This window comes from Poecilia reticulata, chromosome 1, assembly GCF_904066995.2.
Source record: "Poecilia reticulata chromosome 1, P_reticulata-male-v2, whole genome shotgun sequence".
In the NCBI taxonomy this organism is placed as follows: domain Eukaryota; kingdom Metazoa; phylum Chordata; class Actinopteri; order Cyprinodontiformes; family Poeciliidae; genus Poecilia; species Poecilia reticulata.
The window spans coordinates 23427632-23447320 of NC_088830.1; the positions used below are offsets into that span (position 1 = coordinate 23427632).

Sequence of the window (19689 nt, forward strand, 5' to 3'; positions counted from 1 at the left end):
ATCTAACGTTCTCTAATAAATAAATCTATACTTGGATTAAATTACACTCAGATTCAGTATTTTTTTTTTTTTACTAATTAGCTTCACTTTTATAAAAGGGAAACCACGTAAAGACATGTTTGTTTTTTTCTTTTTGTAAGAACAAAAAAAAAAAAAAAAAAAAAAAAAAAAACTTACTCATGCAATTATTTTTCATTCCGCTTCACAGTTTTGCCCGACTTTGTTTTGATTCATCATAGAAGATTCCAATAATTCATGGCTGAAATTTGTCACACTGTAAGAGTTCATCTGAAAACGATTCGAATGCGCCAAGTAAGATGGAAGACAAATTCTAATCAGGAGCTCAGATCCTGCGTAGACATCAAGACGTGACACAGAGTAGCACAAACGTCGGTTTAATCATGAACCCGTCCAACAGTCGCATCAAAGCTCCAAAGATCCAAAGATCCACAAGCAGTTTTGTTTACAGTATGTACACCAATTCACAGAAATACTATATTCACACTTTCAGGTATTCAAAAATAAATCTATCTTTTAAAATCGTCCGAGGTTCCTAAAATGCTAACTGGTGGTCCCAGTTTATAAATAAAATCAATACTGTGTCACTATAACAATGTTCCAGGTTAATTAAAAATTTTACTTGGAATATTAGTGTTCCCCTTAAAATGCCTAAATGGATAGAAGTGTTAGAAATCAAAGACAAAAACAAGTTTCACCAGATATGTTCAAATATTTATTCCTGCAAATAGCATTTTGTATTTACTTGACTGCAACTAAATTGTGGAGGTGCTCGTAGTCTAACTAGTTTATGTCTAAAACAATAAAGGTTCTCTCAAACTCAACAAAGTCCTCCATGTTTTAGTTTTGTTTGTACAAAGAGAATTTACTAAGGTTGTTCCGGGTAATGAGCTAATGAGGCTAAAAATCCGTAATATCAAGCTGTTTCAGGTTCGAGTAGTGGAAAAAAAAAAATGCAGCAATAATGGAATGGATGCATAAAACCAAGGTGACCGGAGGAACGATTACATGACAGAGCAGCACTGGCAGGTTTGTTGTTTGGGCGTCTCAGATTTCTCTCCCTGGGTCGCTTTGCTTGGGCTCTGTGTCTCTGAACAGGGAAGGCTGTTCGGTCCTGCGAGTTCAACGTTCAGGTTGGGGGATGAGATTTTCTGCAGAAGGGCCTCCTGCTCTCCAGGCTCTGCCTCCGTGTTCTGGTTGTCCTGGGAATCAGTCAGAAGCACCTCCTGGAACTGGCCGAGAATACAGGCAGGTTCCTCCACTTTTACTGCTTCTCCAGTCACCTCGGGCGCCGCTGGTGTTTCAGCTTTGGCCTCAGCCTCCGTCTCCGAAATGAGAGCAGAGGGAGACGCTTCGGCATAGACGGGCACCAAAGAAACGGCACCAGAGTCCAGAGCTGTGGGTGGCTGTGGGCAGTCTGACTCTTCCCGTTTTTCATCACGGCCTTCAACTTCTGTCTCTTCATCTGGCTGGCCGCTTGGTTCTGTATCGCCTTTTATGTCTCCTCTGTCTTCAGGTGTTAGCTGGTCTTTGACAGTGAGCACAGCTGCTTCCCCATTCTCAGTCACAGGTGAAGTTTCTGGAGCTCCTCCTGCTTCTGGACCTCCTCCTGTTTCTGGACCTCCTTCCGTCTCTGCTACCTGCTCCACAACCTCTACAATCTCCTGGACTCCCTCTGGATTCTGCGTGAACTCCTGCTGGTCCTTCAGGGAAGAAAGGTCCCCAGACACATCATCCCCTTCATCTGTGATGTACACACACTCTGCTCTCATCACCAGAGTCCCGTCTTCTTCCTCATTCGTGTCAGCCTTTGGAACCTGACATAGAGCAGTGGCAGTTGCGCTCATCTCTGACTCCATCTCAGCATTACTGGCATCCTTGGTGGTTCCGGCTGGTTCTATTGTGCCCGTCTCACTCTGTCCTGAGACGTCTTCGCCGTTGGTCAAAATGACTGCGGTTTCACCTTGTGGTGTATTTTGGTTCACTTTGACTTCATCACCAGCTGGTTCTTAAAAACACAGAATAAATGTCAAAAACATTATTAATACACAAATATATTAACTCATGAAAATGAAGGGATGTATCTATTAATATTTCTCAACAAGCATTGCAATAACTAGAAAAACAGTTAAAAGTCAAAGAATTAAGTGACTTCTCCGACTATGTTAACTGTAACGCTGTTAGTGTTAAATAAATATGTAATATATAACATATTTGTTTGCACAAGCATGTGTGTGGGCACAGGAGCAGGTATCTTGAAGTTATTTGGAGTTACAAGTATAAGGGGATTTCCATATAAAAAGTGGTCGGAAACCTTTGAAGTACTGCAGTGCGCAGTGTGTCGCGAGTGAAAGTTGAGAGTTAGCAGCGTTGGACAGCTGAGTCATCAACTTTGAATGATTTTTAATATAAAAAGACGTGCAGATTTTGTTTCAAGTTCTCTCCTGCTTCAGCGGCATCCCAACCGACACATCTGTGCACCCGCTGCCCTTTAAAAATGCAAGATTTGCGCTTTAGTGCCCATTAAGGTAAATTCAGATTCATCCCATTGCGTTACCGTTTTGTGAACTTTGGCTACTCTTCACCGTCTTTCTTTAGGATGCAAATGTCTTGAGTTCAGTTGATGCAATGCATTCTGACAGTTACGCCGATAAGGGATTCCATGGTGTTACACAGTTTGGCATAAGATAGTGATGGAATAAAATTAACATAAAAAAATGAACAGAGAAAGGACATATTTTCATCGGAGTTCCCCCTTGACGCTCCATGTTATGGCTGCCTATGTGACTAAGCAGGAGCTGTCTGCTAATCTCAAACATAACACAAATAAAAAATGATATTTCCAAACTACCAAATGCAGCAGGCATTCTTGTTTCGGAAATATAAAAATGCATCTATCATACCCAACTAAAACATCTGTCATTGGAAAAATTTGACAACCTTAATTTAATTTTTTGCTGTGAATGTTATTTTGACTGCAAGGACGGACATTGCTATTGAAAATGGGAGTTTGAAATAGTTGTATTTTTTTTTCATACGACGTTAAATTGGTTGCCAAGATCTGCAGAAGCGTAAAACCACAGCAAAAAAAATAAAAAATCAGCCTTACATTTCCGTAAATACCAGCTTGTTAGACTCATAACTTGTGACTGAAGTTGAAATTAATCATGGCTTGCTCGGGGTGCAAAGACTATACCAACCAAGCCAAGTTTCGTAATGGAGTGATTTCCGATTGAAATCCGGTTGAAATAAAGAAAGTCAAAGTCAAAGTCACAGAACCTAAATCGATGTAGAGAGACATTCTTTCTACTCACCGTGTCTTAATGCTGTAGAATCTCCATTCTCCGAAACATTGAAGATGTTTTCTGAGGGCAAAACCAATAGAGATCAACGGGTTATTTAATAAACACAGCTGAGGATCCTCTGATGGCCTAATATTAAGGGTATTACAAGAAGGTGACCAAATCCTGACTAAACTAAGCCGTGTTATTTGTTTAAATAGCATCCACTTTGATTTTATTTCCTGCGAATTAAAAAAAAAAAAAAACTGAAAATGAGCAAGCAGAGCAATAGAAGCACAGCTGCTGTGGTGAGTGACAGTAAAGCGCACTTAGTAGAAGGTCAGATGATTGGACAGATGAACATGCAAGCATTAAAAACAGGTGTCCAGATGGATGACGGCAAAGCTTTGCTTTTCACTGTTACATAAATACTTGATGTAGGGGCTCGTCTGATTATACAAAGATATCAAGCTTGGTATTACATAGCAAAGAATCTTAAAGTATCACTTTTTCTGATGTAAAAGAAAAAAATCCACTGAAATTCACTTATCAAAATACACACCGCTATGAAACAAACGTAGGGCAGCTTACACGTTTCCTCTGCTTAATTGTCACACTTCAATACTTTAGAAGATAAAAAAAAAAAAAACTCTCTCTTACAAAGATGGCCTGGGCAAATGCAACAAAGCCGTCTTCAAAATGATGTTTTCATTTTGTAAGAAAGAGATGGGAAAGAGGCGCTGTGGGAGAATTCCACAGCCTGTGAGACATCTGGCATAAAAACATTTTTGTGATCTCCAAAACCCTCGAGAAGACATTCTGTGGACTGACGAGACCTTGGTGGAGTTTTTTGGGAGGTTATGCCTAACATTAAATTTGGTGTAAAAACTAGCGCAGCATTCCAGAAAAACGTGGTGGAGGTGTCATAGTGGTCTGAGGATGCTTTATTTTTAACAAAACTGAGGCAACCGCAACTTGTGACTTTTACAAACAAATAGCCAACAGGACAGTGATCCAAAGCGCATCAGCAAGGCTGCATTTAATCAATTGTGCAAAGAAGAGTGGTTCAAAGTTCCTCCACAGTGACGTAAAAGAATCATTGTCGGGTATTGCTGCATGGCAGCTGTTGCTGCAAAGGGGGGACCTTTGTTCCCTTCTTACTTGTTGTTTGTTCAGATAATAACAGGATGGATTTTTTTTACACTTTCAAATATGCCAGCTGATTGAGTGAAATGGATTCGTGGCTCACCTCTGAGCTAAAACCGAATCAACACTGGAAGCAGGAGGGTTGCTGCTTCATAAGCGTTTTACCAATTGGCTCTGAATTGAATGCATACTTTTTTATGCCACTGTAGTTCTGATTCAGCTTCGTGTTCATTTCATTCCACTTACCTGCTTTGGTTTCCGCCTCTTTTAATGCCTCCTGTGAGGAAGAGGGAGAAGCAGAGAACTTAAATTAGAATCGCATGAAAAGGTGAATCTGTAACGTCTTATCAGAAACGACCTAAAAAAAAAAAAAAGGAAAAGAAATATATTGTTGTAACACACTTTCTTTGGTGACATTCTGAATCTTATTCCGCCTTAACCAGCTAAAACCATGGTGATGGTTTAATTTTGAATCCCTGGCAATTGAACCAAGCTGAAACTTCTGCCTCGTCACCAGAGGGAGCGATTGAGCTGAAAAGGCTTGGTGTAGAACTGTGCAAAGCTTCGATTATAAAAAAGAGAAGTTTGCTTATCCCTGGGCCCCCTTTAACAGAAATGTGACCCCTTTTACTGCATCTTGTAAGACCAGATTTGCAACAAATGCACTCTGTATTTGTGAAGTTGTCCAAAACTTCCCCCAAAGTGAATTTTTAAACTTGCTTGCTTATTAGAAGAATTATGTAACAATGTCACTTCCATCTTACCTTGATGAAAATTAATAATATGCATTTGTATATTCAAAAATTTAATTTAAAAAAATGTAACTGGAATGTTGATCTAATGAAAAGAAGCCGAATCACACAGTAGACCCAGAGAAGCTGCAGAACGCAACGTACAACTCAGTTGCTTTTTTTTTTTTTAAATTAGCAACAGATGTGCTAATAAAATGCATAACTGGTGGCAAAACAATTATTTAAGAGTGGCTCAAGCTCTGTACTTTATTATGTTAAAGTGCTGCTCACATTCATAAAGTTACTGCTTTTCAACAGGAGGTGCTACATCAAAGGTACACTGAGCGAGCAAATGCATTATGCATGGCAGAGAGCCACAGAGAGGCGATGTGGGAAATTTCCTGCCTAATAGAAGATGATGTAGCAAACATGTTCGACACATATTCCAGCCCCTCTTTTGTGTGCACAATGCAAGTGTATACGTGCGCCTTCCACGAGAGATTTGCTCACCATTTCGTGGTCTTTCTGTGCAGTCACCTGCTGATCCTCCGACTGCAACCTGAGACGGACACACAAGCGTGTAAGTACGCACATGGATGGAAGAGGCGATGCATTCAAACTCTGTGTGGCTTTCACAGAGCAGTAGAAATTGTACCGTGGTGGAAGATAATTCAATTCAGCACAGAAAACACTTTACTGATCCCAAGGGGAAATTAAGCAAATTAGAGGAGAAAAAACCGTTCAACAGTGGCATTTGTCATTTTTTAAACTAATATTGACGTTGTGCGTTAACAGTGTGTGTAAAATGTTTTTGTTGAAAAGAGGATCTTTTTTGAAAAAAAGCATACTTCAGGTCTTGAAGACTATAAATATGACATGATGACAAAAAAAAAGTAAAAATACCAACCATAGATTTTGTGGCTGAGTTCTAACAACCAGTTTCGTAAAGCTCAGACCTGCAGGTATCAGCTTTAGCCGACCACTATTTCTCTGTAGGAGCTTTAAACACCAAATTGCTTTCTTCACTGACTAAACAAAACGTTTCCACCAAAATAACACTTTTGTTTTTCAAAAACAGACCAGAGCTTTCTGTTTCTTACTGCTATTCACTTGTTAGTGTAACCCTGTTGACAATTTTGTTTGATTCTTAATAAATTATTAAAATATACATATTTTTTGAGTCTCTAATGGCAGTCATTTCTCAACTTCTTGACATATCTACAGAGAAAAAAAAAATCTGTCGATAAAAATGAGAACATAATGTGCCGAAGTTAAAATCTCATCAAAACAGAATGGAAAAGGTTGCACCCATGAATTTAAATTACCTGCTATGTACCAGCTGTACACATACAAAAAAGAAAAAGAAAAAAAATGCTGCCAGCCTTTCTGCCTGTTTTAACAATCCCAAACTCTTCCTCTTTCTCTGACTGGCATCCACATAAACACCAAACAGACAGTACCTGTCAGCATGCTTTTCCATATCCTGCTCCTGTGTTCCCCACAGAGAGGAAAAGGTGTTCTGGGTGTTTGGTGACAAGGGAGACAAAGGATTTCCTTCCATCAGCCACTGATCTCTTAAAGACTTCCTCTGGAATTTAAACAAGAGAGTGAGAGGGGGGAAAAAAAGATGAGTGTTAATCAAGTTTTGCCTGACCTGAAGGACTGTGCAGAGCAGCTCTCTGTGGTTCTGAAGAGCTACACAGAATAACGTCAGTCAGTAAATAAGCACCTTTCAGGATGCCCTATTGCCATGGAGTGGGATTTAAGACGTCCTCATACACCTGCTTCAACAAGCCTAGTCATCTGGACAAAGTGCACTGTGAGGATATGTTTTTTCTCCAGTGCATTTAACATAATTCAGCTTGATTTCCTTCGTCAGGCACAATACGACACAGGTGGAAGCCTCAACAATCGCCTGGATCAATGACTTCCTGTCAAACAGACCACAGTCTGTGAGACTGAAGTGTTATGTGTCTAACCAGGTGGTCAACACCACAAGAGCACCACAAAATTGTGTCCTGTCATCTGCAGAGCTACTCAGAGGAGCAGCGGAGCAAGAGGGGAGCAGACTGTGCTTTCAGTGTTTGGAGCAGTGCAATCTCTTCTGCCTCATCTATTGTCAAACCTGTTGGGGTGGTAGCATCAGAGCTAGTTACTTAAAAAGGTAAACAAACTGACAAAGAGGGCTGGTTCTGTTCAGCAGACTGCTTTTGAATCGCTAGAGATGATGGGATTTCTTCAGAAAACAAAGAACATCATCAACAATCCTCTTCATGCCTTTTTAGAGGCCTCTTTGCTGTAATACTGACCACCGCAGGAGGTTGATCTTCAGGCCCAGCCCATAGCCATCACCATCCACAACTCTTCTTGAAAAAACGCAACTATGGTTTACAGCATTTATTTATAATCTATTTTTTTTTTTTTTACTGAACTGAAAACACCTCAAATATTGTCCACTTCTCCAAGGTCTCTCAAAAATGTTAGCTGCAGCGTTAGCATCTTTGTTATGTCACGATATATATTTTAGATCTTAAAATAGTACAAGGATGTTACAAATAAAAATGCTGGTTGGTTAGCTGTTATTTACAAGATCTTAATACATTTTAAACACTCATTAAGTCTATAGAAAACAAATTAGGCTACCAAGATTTAATTAAAATTATTGAATTAGCATCAACTGGCAGTTAGCTACCTAACTGTCATAACTTAGCCTTCAGGAAAATACAAAACAAACACACATTTAAAAACAGTAAATTAATAAAACTAAGACATGACAAATAGTGTACCTTTAGCTAATATACCAGTCAAGGTAAATGTTGTCTTGCTATTCACCCACTTTTTCCTCATTCACAAACAAGTTAGCCACTTGCAACTGTCTGTTATGGTCCTGTTATTATCCGGTTGCTACGGGAAACAGAATGTTCAAATGAAAATAACTGCCTGTCACCGTATCCAAGCAACAGTGAAAATACCTTGTTTGTTAATCTTTGGACTTTTATTTTGAGACACTGCATAATTCAATTCAAATTTAATTCAAAAGTAATTTATTAATTCCAAAGGGAAATTAAATGTTGTTGTAACTTATATCATCCAAGGTTCTTTAAAACCCCTCAACTGTCACGAGGACAGCGGTGTCCCCATGAACTTGTTGACTTCCATGTAATTGTTTTTGGGGTTGACAGTTAAAAGAGTTAAGTAGCTGTAGATCAGTGGTCCCCAAACTACGGCCAGCGGGCCGGATCCGGCCCGCCTCCACATTTGGTCCGGCCCCCTGAACAATACCAGAGAGCATTCAGATTTCTTTTTCATATACCGTATTTTCCGGACTATATGTGGATTTTTCCAATGATTCACTTTACCAGGAAGTGAATAATTGGAAGTCAAAATTGGAAATAAAAGTAGAAAGCGCCTATTAAAACGGAATTAGGTTTTAATAGGGAATTGAAATTTGAGAATGTTGTTGATCAGTTAAATAGCATTGATGGGAAAAAGAAGATTTTTCGTTTTTTTAAATAATACTGGGATCATTATGAGAATTTGAGGTATAGATATTAGGATCAAATAGATGGCAGTAGTGCAACAATAATGGGATGCAAGCTGCCATTGAAATCTAAAGAAGAAGAAGCAGCAGCAGCAGAAGAAGAAGGAGCCCATTTTCATTTAGCACATGCTAGTAGAAGACACGAAGGATCAGCACTTTTACTGTTACAGTTACTGTTCGGAAATTACCATAATAAGTTCAGTTAAATCTAATCTTGGCAACTTTTTCTTTTTCAACCGTAATAAATGTGATATTCAATTGACCCGTTATGACTCAAATTTTGGGTGTCCGCCCCCCTCTGCTGCTGCTGCATCGCTGTGGAAAACCTGGAGTGGCAGAGATATCTGCGGCTTGTAAGTGTATATTTACTGGTTATAAAAAAAATTACTTTGGGGTTGTGGTTTATAGTTCGGTGCAGTTCATAGTTCGGAAAATCTTTTAATTTTTTCTGTGAAGAACCCAGAGAGGGTTATTTGGTTATTATTTATTTCATTAATAGTGCTATTTATTTCCTGACTTTTGTTCTGTGAAGAACCAAGAGAGGGTTATTTGATTGTGCTTTCTGGAAAACAATACATTTTAACATTTAGGCACTCCTGCAATCGTCTCACTTTTTCTGTTACAAACTGACTTCGGCCCCCCACCAGAGAAGGGAAAAGTTATGTGGCCCTCACAGGAAAAAGTTTGGGGACCCCTGCTGTAGATAGATGCTAATGTGGGCAGGGACAATCTCCTGAAGCAGTCTGTATTACAGTGACACTTTTGAAGCCTCTGACTGAAGATACTTTGTTGTAAAGCAGTCTCATAAAGCGGATGCTCATGGTTGTCTGTAACTTTGTTAATTTTATTAAGAATTCTTCACTGCATCGTCATCTCCAGTGGTTCTATGATAGTCTCCAAACGGAACGGTTGTCCAGGTAAACATGAGGTTATTTGTATTCCTCACCTATCTCCACCTCTGTTTCACCATAATGGAAATAGTGTTTGACTTAGTTCTGTTTCTTCCGAAATCTACAATCACATCCTTTGTTTTGTTCACATTTGAACAACATCATATGATATGATGATTGTTTCCACACCAGGCCACAAAGCGCTCCGCCAGATCTCTGCTGTACTCAGCTTCTTGTCCATCTCTAATGCACCCAACATAAAATTTACATAAAATCATAAACTCAGCAGAACCATATCTACTGAGGTTAGATAATGAATAGGAAATGAACGTGTCAACCAGCTTATTTCTTATATTTAGCCAGTTAGGCTATTGATTGCTGCATGGTACAACTTAATATGGTCTTTTGTTGTGAGAAAAATGTTTTACGTTTTTGCCCTAACTTCTCAATTGGATTTGTGTCTTTACTTTGACTGAGCCATTCCAATTATGGATCCTCATAGCCTACTCTAGACCATTCCATTGTAGTTTGGCCACCAGTTATTATCTAACAATCATGCGAGGCCTTCGTGGAACAGATGGACTCATGCAGAGGATACATTTCACACAGGCACAACATTAACTTATTATGTGGCTTCTCAAAGCAGTCAATCAGCATTGGATTTTATTTAGGTAAATTAGAGTAGTAATTCATGCTACGTGCACTAAACAGAATATATATATATATTTTTTTAAACAAATAAGAAGAATGTATTATTTTCCTTTCATTTCATAGTTATGCACTACTTAAGGTTAGTCTGTCACATAAAATACCAATAAAATATATTCAAGCTTTTTAGTTGAAAAGCAATAATATATATAAAGTTTAATATTTCTGCGAGACTGTAAACCTAAACCTTTTATGTACGATTCCCATCCACCACAAAGGCCCAGATTTCCAACCTTTGGTAACCGTTAACCTGTAGCTACCTACTTATAGTAACTGAAGGCGGCACAATACCACCTCTGTCTCCTTGTGAAGAGCAGAACAAGTCTGGCTCTGTTCCTTTTCCCTGTACAGGGCGCTGCCTTCTCTACAGTTTCCTGCAGGCAAGGAGCTGCATGCAAGTTGATGCTTTCACGTATCGCGTATTTATATTTGCACTGAGGTCAGCTTCAATGCCAAAGCAAATGGTTTCACTAAAGGCTGCGATGATAACACCTCCCGTAAAAGTCCACATATCTGGATTGCAATTCAAGGTCAATATTTAAAATCTGTAGCAATTTAATTATTTTTTTTTATCCAAAAATTGCTGTTCACTGTTGAAGCACGGTGCACAAACTCACAGCCAGACTGCAGGGTCGACGCTTTCCTACATGTTTCACACACGTACCTTCATGGACCACGAAAAAAAAAAAAAAAACGTGTCCTTCTACCGGACAAACTTTGCACAATTTGAGGAATGTGCCTAAGGCCGGCAAAAGACTGTGGAGTAGGAAGTGGAAACGACAGTTTGGAAATTATGTGAAAACAATGGAGCAGCGCTGTGACTTGCAGAGTGCGTGTAAACAGTCACATAAAAATGATTTTGGCAGAGGAAGGGGCTGTCTCTAGGATTCCAGGGAACAGGCAGAACCAGGAAACGTGACAGGTTATACTTACAGGTCATCTATGCGAGTGTGTAGAGAGAAAATGTTTGAAGAAAGTTGACATACAAACAAGCTGGAGTAAATACACAGATGTTGTTTGCTGAGCGAAATGAAGGCAGGATGTAAATGGGTGTGTGTGTGTGTGTGTGTGTGTGTGAGGGAGTGAGGTTATATCATCACGCGTGTCAGACCTTGAGCTGTTGTTGTCTAAGCCGCTCATCCTCCTTTTCTCTTCTGACTTTGTCCTGCTCTTCCTGTAGCCGGCGCTTCTCCTGGATAAGAACAAGAGACACAGCAGAGAAAGAGACTTAAGGGTTTAGTCTGCACAGAGCACAGGAAGAGTCAGAATCACAATGCTTTAATTGCTATTGTACCGGAGCACGGCAAAATTCATTTAATTTCAGAAGCAGTATCACGTAAAGTGCAAGAACAAATTATCATAAACACAGTTAATCTAAAATAAAACATAAACTGAGCCAAAATAATTGATTAAAATACATTACTAGAAAAGACTCAAAGTATTTATTTTGTTCTGTTGCACCTGGATTTTGCAGGTGCAACAGATTTTGGTTGGGCTTTAAATTCAATTAGACCAACACATTCACTGTTTTGATGTAGTACAATATTTTAAACATTGAAGCAAAGAGCATATGAAAAAAAGAAAAGCTTTTTTCGGTGTATTTATGTTTGGCACACCTTAGCAGATGGATGGTAATCATTTAATCAGAAGGGGACAAAAAAAAAAAAAAAAAAATTCCAGCTCCTTTCAAGCAGGTTGGCTTCTGCTGCTGCACAGCGTTTGTAAGAGCCAGCTGGAGATGGAGGTCTGGGCTTTCACCACATCATTCAAACACATGAATAGAGCTGCTCCAATAGCAGCCTGTTGCTGTGGACTCGAAATGTGTTTTCGTTTGTTTGTCTTTTACCGTTTCCACCCCCCATTTTCCATCAAGCTGTTTTTCTATAATTTTAAGATGTTTGTCTAATGATTATATTGCTTTGCTGCAATGGACATTTTTGTCATTTCTAATGATGAGTCACCATAGCAATGGGAGACATTTATAAGCAATAGCAGTCAATCAATTAATCAATCAAATTTTATTTGTGCAGCACATTTCAGCAACAAGACATTTCAAAGCACTGTAGATCAGATTAGACTTCATTTTGAATTTTATGCATTTTTATACTTTAATTATATTCTTCAATTTCTTTAATAAATTGCAAAATCACATTTATTTGCCATCAGGTTCATTGGCCTCTCCAAATTGCCCCTATGTGTGTGTGTGTGCATGGTTGTTTGTCCTGTCTGTCTCTGTGTTGCCCTGCGACAGACTGGCGACCTGTCCAGGGTGTACCCCGCCTCTCGTCCGGAACGTTAGCTGGAGATAGGCACCAGCAACCCTCCCAACCCCACTGAGGGACAAGGGTGTAAAGAAAATGGATGGATGGACATTTATTTGGCATCCGTTGACTGTTTCAGTACACGAGGAACAAACTCGCTCATCATGTTCACATTCAGTGAAATATTTAAAATGTCCAGATAGCAGAAAGACAGCTGCTGAATATCTTTATGCTGTGTGTTTGTATGCGTGTGTACTCACAGCAATGGCCTCCAGTCGCTGTTTGTATTTCTCGGCCTCATCCATCCTGGCACCTGTGAGACACCAGGACACAATCAAAGTTTAGATCTCTGTGGTTAACAAACACACAAACACTCAACTGGATCCATTCACTCTACACGTTTTTATCACAGTAGGGGGTTTGGAAAGAGCAACCCCCCCTCTGTACGTTCAAAAAAAAATAAACAACAACAAAAATCCACGGAATTCCTCTGAAATCCAACAGAGCATTTTCTTCTGTTGGTGTGTCAATTTTCCCAGCTTTTGTGCTGTAATTCTTTTGTTTTTTTTTTGTTTTCATCTTTTTAAGTGTAAATGTTGGCTGTCATCTGAAAAGAAGAATCAAAGAGCCTTTCTGCACAAGTCCCCAAACTCCTGCAGTCTCGTTCCTGCAACATCAGAGACTGAGTAGGCAAGCTGATGAGTGGGAGAAAGATCAGAGGCAGAGGCTCAGGTTCAGCCTTCGCAGTTGGCATAGTGTGTAATTTGGCAAGCACAAGGCAACATGTGCCCTTAACGACAGAGCTCCTCTGACCCACAGTCCCAAATAAAAACCACAAGAATGTCCCCCTTCTGATACATAGTTAATCTTCAAGTTTTATTGTGATACGTTCTGAGAAAAGGAGCAGAGGAAATATTAGGTTTTCCCTACAGCTAACACTAAATTGGAAAATATTTGAGTTCTGCAAAACCCAAAAGGTACACAAGAGAGCTTAAAGAAGAGTCATACATAGCAACCAGCTCCTCAGCACTCCATCATTCTTGTGCTCTCACCAAATACGACGACAATAAATAAAGAAAACCAGCTCAGAAATCTCTGGTTTTATCAATTGAAAGGAGAAAGAAAAACAAATCTTACGAAAGACAGAAATGTACATTTATTGACAGTAATTTTACCCAAACAGTTCTTTTGTCTGGGTTTGATAATTATACAACCTGGATTTTACAAAAAAAAAGTGGTATTGTGAATACTTGCCAGATGCACTGCACTCAGACACTTCCATTCATCCCACTGTTATTTTCATTTTCAGTACAGTTTAGGTCACGGCCTTTCCAACCACTTAATATTAACCTGCTTTGTCTCATCTGAAATTAATTGTGATGGGTCCTTGGGATCGTGGTCCTCTCAATTTCAACCATCTGTCAATCAGAAAAAGGCTGAGACACGACCAAAGCTAAAACCTGCCATGAACTGGAAACTGCTGGATCATCAATATCACTTTCTTCTACTTTGTGCTTGACTGAAACTTGCGGGAAATAAAGTTTTGAATCACTGAGCCAACTATCAGTGTTAATGGCAACATAATGCTCTGGGGTTGGTTTGTTGCCATGGATAACAGTGTTTTATACGTGAAAATGACCTTTTGTTTACTGAAGTTGAGCCAGGTGAAGCTAAAAACTTTGAGGAGTTCTGGGTAGATCGTAATTACAAAAAAAAAATAATCATTTTTCATCTTCATCTTAAATGCAAATTGTATATTTTTGTAAACTAGCTTTACTGTTGACAATTATTTCAATAATCAATTGATCACAATTAATTATTTCAGTCCAAGTTGACTTTCTTAAAAAGTCATATTTTCATTCAAGAGGAGGGAATCACATATTCAGCTAGGATGCTAGAGCCTTGATGATGGTTACAAAAAGTGTTTGGTAAAAGTTGTAACATTTACACAAATATTATCGGTATGTATGGAAATATCTGAGCTGTGGGTTACAGACAATTCATAAAGTTGTGCAAATATTTCTTGATTGTTTTTTTTTTTTGTCTTTTTCCAAGTGCTTTACAGAGTGTGCTCTGTCATCATTCCACTCTGGAAAAAAAGAGAAATTCAAATAAACCATTCACAGCCCCAAAATACATCATTCATGGCCATGATGAGTGTATGCAAATTTCTGGCTGCAACTATAGATCTTCTAGTTATAAAAAAAAACAAAAAAAAAAAAAAACAACCCTGTGCTGTGTGTGCAGATGCTATGCTGCACACACTTATAAAGCTCACACACACTACAAATGAGGTCTCTCCTTTCTTCCCAGAGGGGAGCTCTGCACAGCACATGCTATTGTTGCTCCCTCAGAATGGAAGATCTTCCAGGGCCTTAGAGGGTGTTAGTTATCATAGATAGAAACCTCATCTTCTTGATGCCAGAGGGATTCCTCCTGGCGCCCTCCAGGTGTAAGCGGGTGGGTGGATGGGGGTGAGGGTTTGGGGGGGGGTCATAAAAGAGGTCCCTCATAAACGCTGGCAAACATCCTTGTGCTCAAAGAGAGACAGGAATAAAGGAAAAAGAGAGAGAAAGAAAAACAGTGCAACTGTGGAAAAAAAAAAAAAATCGAACCTGCTTTTCATCATGCAACTCTAAAAAAAGATGCGCACAGACACAATTCAGAAACATCCCATCGATGCAGAGCAACAGAAGTAGAAAAAGACTACATTTTTCCATGGAAGGCTTTTGAATGACTGAAGGTGCAGTGACAGCTTACAGTATAAGCCTCCGTAGGGAGTGGAGGCTTGTATCTCATCAGGGCTTGAGGAGAACGCCTAGAATAGCAGTCTGAGATAAACAAGCAAACACAAACCGAGGCTTTGATGAGGAGGTATTGAGCAGCTCCCTGCAGACACACACACTGACTTCAATAATTAAGCATGATACAGGAGCAGCGCGGAGATGGGAAGGCTGACAAAGTCAAAAAGTTTGGAGATGGTAAGAAGATGGAAGGAAAGAAAAAGACGGGAAGGAAATGAGGCGACGCGAGGTGCAGCACCTGGTTAGCTGGTTCGGGCTTCGGCTCCGTTAACGTCGGCATGCAGGGAAGGAGTTGCGACAGGAAGGTAAATGTAAACATGAAAGAAGGCATCAGGAGGTGTCAGAAGATTCTGAGCACTATGAACCACAGTGGTTCACGACTCCTTCTCTCTAAGTCAAGTCTTTAATGACTGAAAAAAATGCTCTTTCATCAGATGCATGCGTACTCGTCTGCCTACAACACAGATGTAGGTTATGAATTCAAATCATTCTAATGGACAATGCGTCTTTTAGAGCATCTTATTAAAAAAAAAAAAAAATCTGCTATGAAAAGAGCAGCCCCACACAGCATAACCCCTCCACCCACCACGCAACAAAAAAACAACGGCAAACAGCAGCAATTTAAAATAATAATTAAAAGAAAGAAAGAAAAAAAAAAGCAGGTTATATCTGCTTTTTACACAGATTTGCTGCATAATGAAGCTGCAGTCAATGTATAATTTAACTTGTTAGACTGTCAGGAACCTTTTCCCTGAACCAGGGCAGTTCAGAGCTATGATTTATCCTCCTTCTCCCTAACCCAAAGATGATGTTTCAGTAACACTTCTTAAATATAGTTTATTAAAGATCAATAAATTTTACACTTTTACTATAAGAGATCTTAGTGCTGTTTCACAGGGTAAAAAATAACCCTGATAATCCTCACCTTCATCTCACTTTTACTACAAATGCAAGTGAATGTAGAAATCTGCATCTGTGATCATTTAATATTTGCCACAGTTATACAGAGATTGGGATCTTGTTTATCCAAGTTATGGACCAAAGCTGTTAAAGTTTCATTGCTTATAGTTTTATTATAGAAAACCCATGTTTTTTTTTATTTTAGAGAAGAAGCCCTTTTTATTTTCCATTTCTCTTTTACACACTTGGCAGCAGTGTGGAGAAGAGAGCCAGACAACCCTCTCAGCATCAGCAGATGTAATTTACATATCACAAACACAGAGCAGCAGCCAAAAACGCACAACAAACAGCCCAGGGGACGTTAAGGGTTCAGGGCAGGTAAGTTCCGGGGAATAAAGGTTCATGGTAACGTAATAGAGATGCGCCTGAAGATAAACCGATGAGTCAAATCAGGAAAACTGGAATCCAGAAGGTGGAATAGAAGATGTGAATAGATGCAGGACAATACACTTACATGTCGTATAATTTGTGCAGTGTTTAATGGACAGTGCTCACATTTTGAGAACAGTCAGAAGTTGTTGTTTTTTTTTTTCATTTGAATTCTTTGATCTGACCACGGATCTTCACACCTTAACTGTGAATGTTCACACGACTCCCACAATCATCACGAAGAATCAAGAAGGAAGAGCAGTTTACAAATTTGGTGTGGGACTGAACCTGCACCTCTGTTCAGTCCGATTAAATCAAGCGTACCTCAAAGAAATAACGATTCCACACTCAGAATACAGAACACTATGGTAATAATTTAAAAAAAAAAAAATATATATATATATATATATATATTAACAAACTTACTCTTCATGACAAAGTTGTCAGAAAAACATGAAACGAATCAGAGATTTGTAGGAAAAACCCAGCAAGGATGATTCTTGAGGTTTTACCTCAGCTCATGCAATGAGCTGAGGTAAAACCACAAAGAAATTAGGCAGTCTGCAGATGTAGTTCTACACAGAATCAACATGTCGCAGATTTGTGTCATTTGTGAGCTTTTAAAATGGATGAGAGCACATTAGTGAAGTAGGAGGACAGAGGCTTCCCCTCCCTACTGAGCTCAGTAATGCGAGTCCATCGGTCTTCAACATGAAGCTTAAAATGCTTTAAATTAAGACAGGCCTCCAGTCAGCGATTGGCTGCTTCCTTTGTAAAATGCGATGCACACAAGGAAGCAAATTACCATTGTCTGTATTGATCTAAAAAGTTTTATGATGAGGGGACCACAGCTGACAGCAATTACAAAAGCTAGGCTGTTAAAAGCCTCTTGGTATGCCAGAAAAAAATGTCTCCACAATCCAATGTCTGTTTTTATGTGCTATGTAAATTACATTTATGTTGACATTTTAGCAAGACCTGATTCTTGCCAGCTTTTTTCAGAAATATGCATTTTCTGCAAACTGAAGAGAGCGGAAACCTTGGGTGTAACTCCAAAGATTACATAGAATTACATTTACATATATTACAAAGATTACATTTTGTCATTTTGTCAAGTTGAGAGCCATTGCCATTCTCTGTCGATTAAAATTTTCAGGGGTTTTTGCTGGATCACAGTACAAATGGACAGTTTAATGTCCAAGATCACATCACTGGACGGATGTCCTAATGTCACAATTGATTCATTTATCAACTGTTCATCAAGAAATTGTTTATTTCCCCTAGCCAGAAACAGTTGTAGCTGAGAAAGAACTAGAATATCAGGCCCTTAACCAGAGCTGGCATTAAGCAGAATGACTAGTTTACTACAGGTTGGCAGAAAACCCACATAAAAAGGAAAGAAACTTAGTTCAGGTTTGACCAGGTTAACCATTTTAGCTTTTGAGATAGTAGTACTAATTAAATGCAGTTGAGGTTCCTTAAATGATGAAGCTGAAATGATTATTGACAAATGACACAAATGACATTGCATTTAAAAGGTATCCATAGCACCTTTTTCCAATTTGTTAGTTTTATTTCAAAATAGATTAACTTCTACCTCTGCTTAAAATACTCCAGAATGACAACACATGATTTCTTACATTTGCGCAAATACCGTAAAAGACCAGAAACAAAATAAATCACATGGTATGAAACCTTTCCTCATTATTTCATTGATGCACCTTTGGCAGCAATTACACCATCAAATCTTCTTGATTGTGATGCCACAAGCATGGCACACCTGTCTTTGGGCATTTCCATCTGTTCTCAATCTCCAATGAAGCTGAATCAAATCAGTGGTTCACTACCAGGCCTCTGTGGAGCTGAATGACATGCTGATGAGGGAAATCAATCATTCAATTCAGGTGTGTTGCTGATGGGCTGCATCTAAAAGTTGCAGGATACAAGCTGATGCATTTTGATGATTCAATCAGTTGGATGTGACCTTGCATTTTACCAGCTTGATTTGGTTTAGGACTATAGAAAAGAGGCACTTTTGGAACAAAAAAAAAAGAAAAAAAAAGTCTACGGGGATACTTAAAAAAGAAAATGGACATAAAATCTTAACCAAAAGACAGCTGCTTTAAAATTATATTTGAACTTATTCAAATACATATTGCATTATAAAGCAGTCGTTGTTAATGCAGACAGACTTAAATCTCGTCTCCACAGAAGTCCAGCTGCCTCTCAAGTCTCTGCAAACTTTTCAGCAGACCTTCCTCCCACCCAATTGCAAAAGAATGCGGTGTATATTTGCCAAGCAATGCGTGTGTGCATGTTTATATAACAATGTATATTTGCTTTGTGAGGTGTTAGGAGAGCTGCACACAAAGCACGAGTTTAGTGACATCAGCTCTGTGGAAACAGATGGCAGAGCAGAAGGAGGTCTGGAATGCAAACTTTAAGAATCGCCAAGTATTAACAGCTCCCATTTTGTGACACCCAAGAAGCACGTGATCGGATCAATGATCGAGAAAGGAGAGATTGGTGCCTTCCAGTTTCAACAGTTGAAGCCAAAAGTTTGCAAACACCAAAGACAGACATTTTCTGTTTGCTAAATGCCACAGTAATGAGAGATTTATTTATTAAAGTCTTCAAAATCAAAGTTTAGAGAAGTTTCTACAGCATTTGGCAGGATTGTCTTTGGACTGTATGACTGTATGGGTTACATGTTTTGGGTATCCTTCCACAAGCTTCTCACAATAGTTTGCTGGAGTTCTGGCCCATTCGTCCTGACAGAACCAGTACAACTCGGTAAGGTTTGCAGGCCACTTCGCTTGTACATGCCTTTTCAAATCTGGCTACAAATTCTCTACAAAGTGAGAGCAGGTCTTTATGAAGGCCACACCAAAACATTCACGTTCTTGTTTGTAAATCACTTTATAACCAGTTTGGCTGTATGCTTTGTGTCACTACTGGTTAATGTATTTAAATGTTGCTT

At 39.1% G+C, this 19689-nt stretch overlaps 1 protein-coding gene across 5 annotated transcripts in view; it reads right to left on the minus strand.

The window, feature by feature from the left end:
• Positions 1-720: 720 nt before the first annotated feature.
• Positions 721-19689, minus strand: part of palm3 (paralemmin 3) — a 35246-nt gene continuing 16277 nt past the window's right edge. Inside the window, exons 2-8 of one of the 5 annotated variants that reach the window (XM_008415698.3) lie at positions 12837-12889; positions 11427-11507; positions 6637-6764; positions 5687-5735; positions 4692-4722; positions 3333-3383; positions 721-2026 (exon numbers count right to left, since the gene is read on the minus strand). In XM_008415698.3, the coding sequence (XP_008413920.2) occupies positions 1023-2026; positions 3333-3383; positions 4692-4722; positions 5687-5735; positions 6637-6764; positions 11427-11507; positions 12837-12881 (1389 nt within the window). In that variant the 5' untranslated portion in view covers positions 12882-12889 and the 3' untranslated portion in view covers positions 721-1022. Of the gene's footprint in view, positions 2027-3332; positions 3384-4691; positions 4723-5686; positions 5736-6636; positions 6765-6830; positions 6872-7962; positions 8101-11426; positions 11508-12836; positions 13020-19689 lie in introns of those variants that run through there. The other 4 variants (XM_008415692.3, XM_008415706.3, XM_008415724.2 and 1 more) reach the window with 4 other exon arrangements.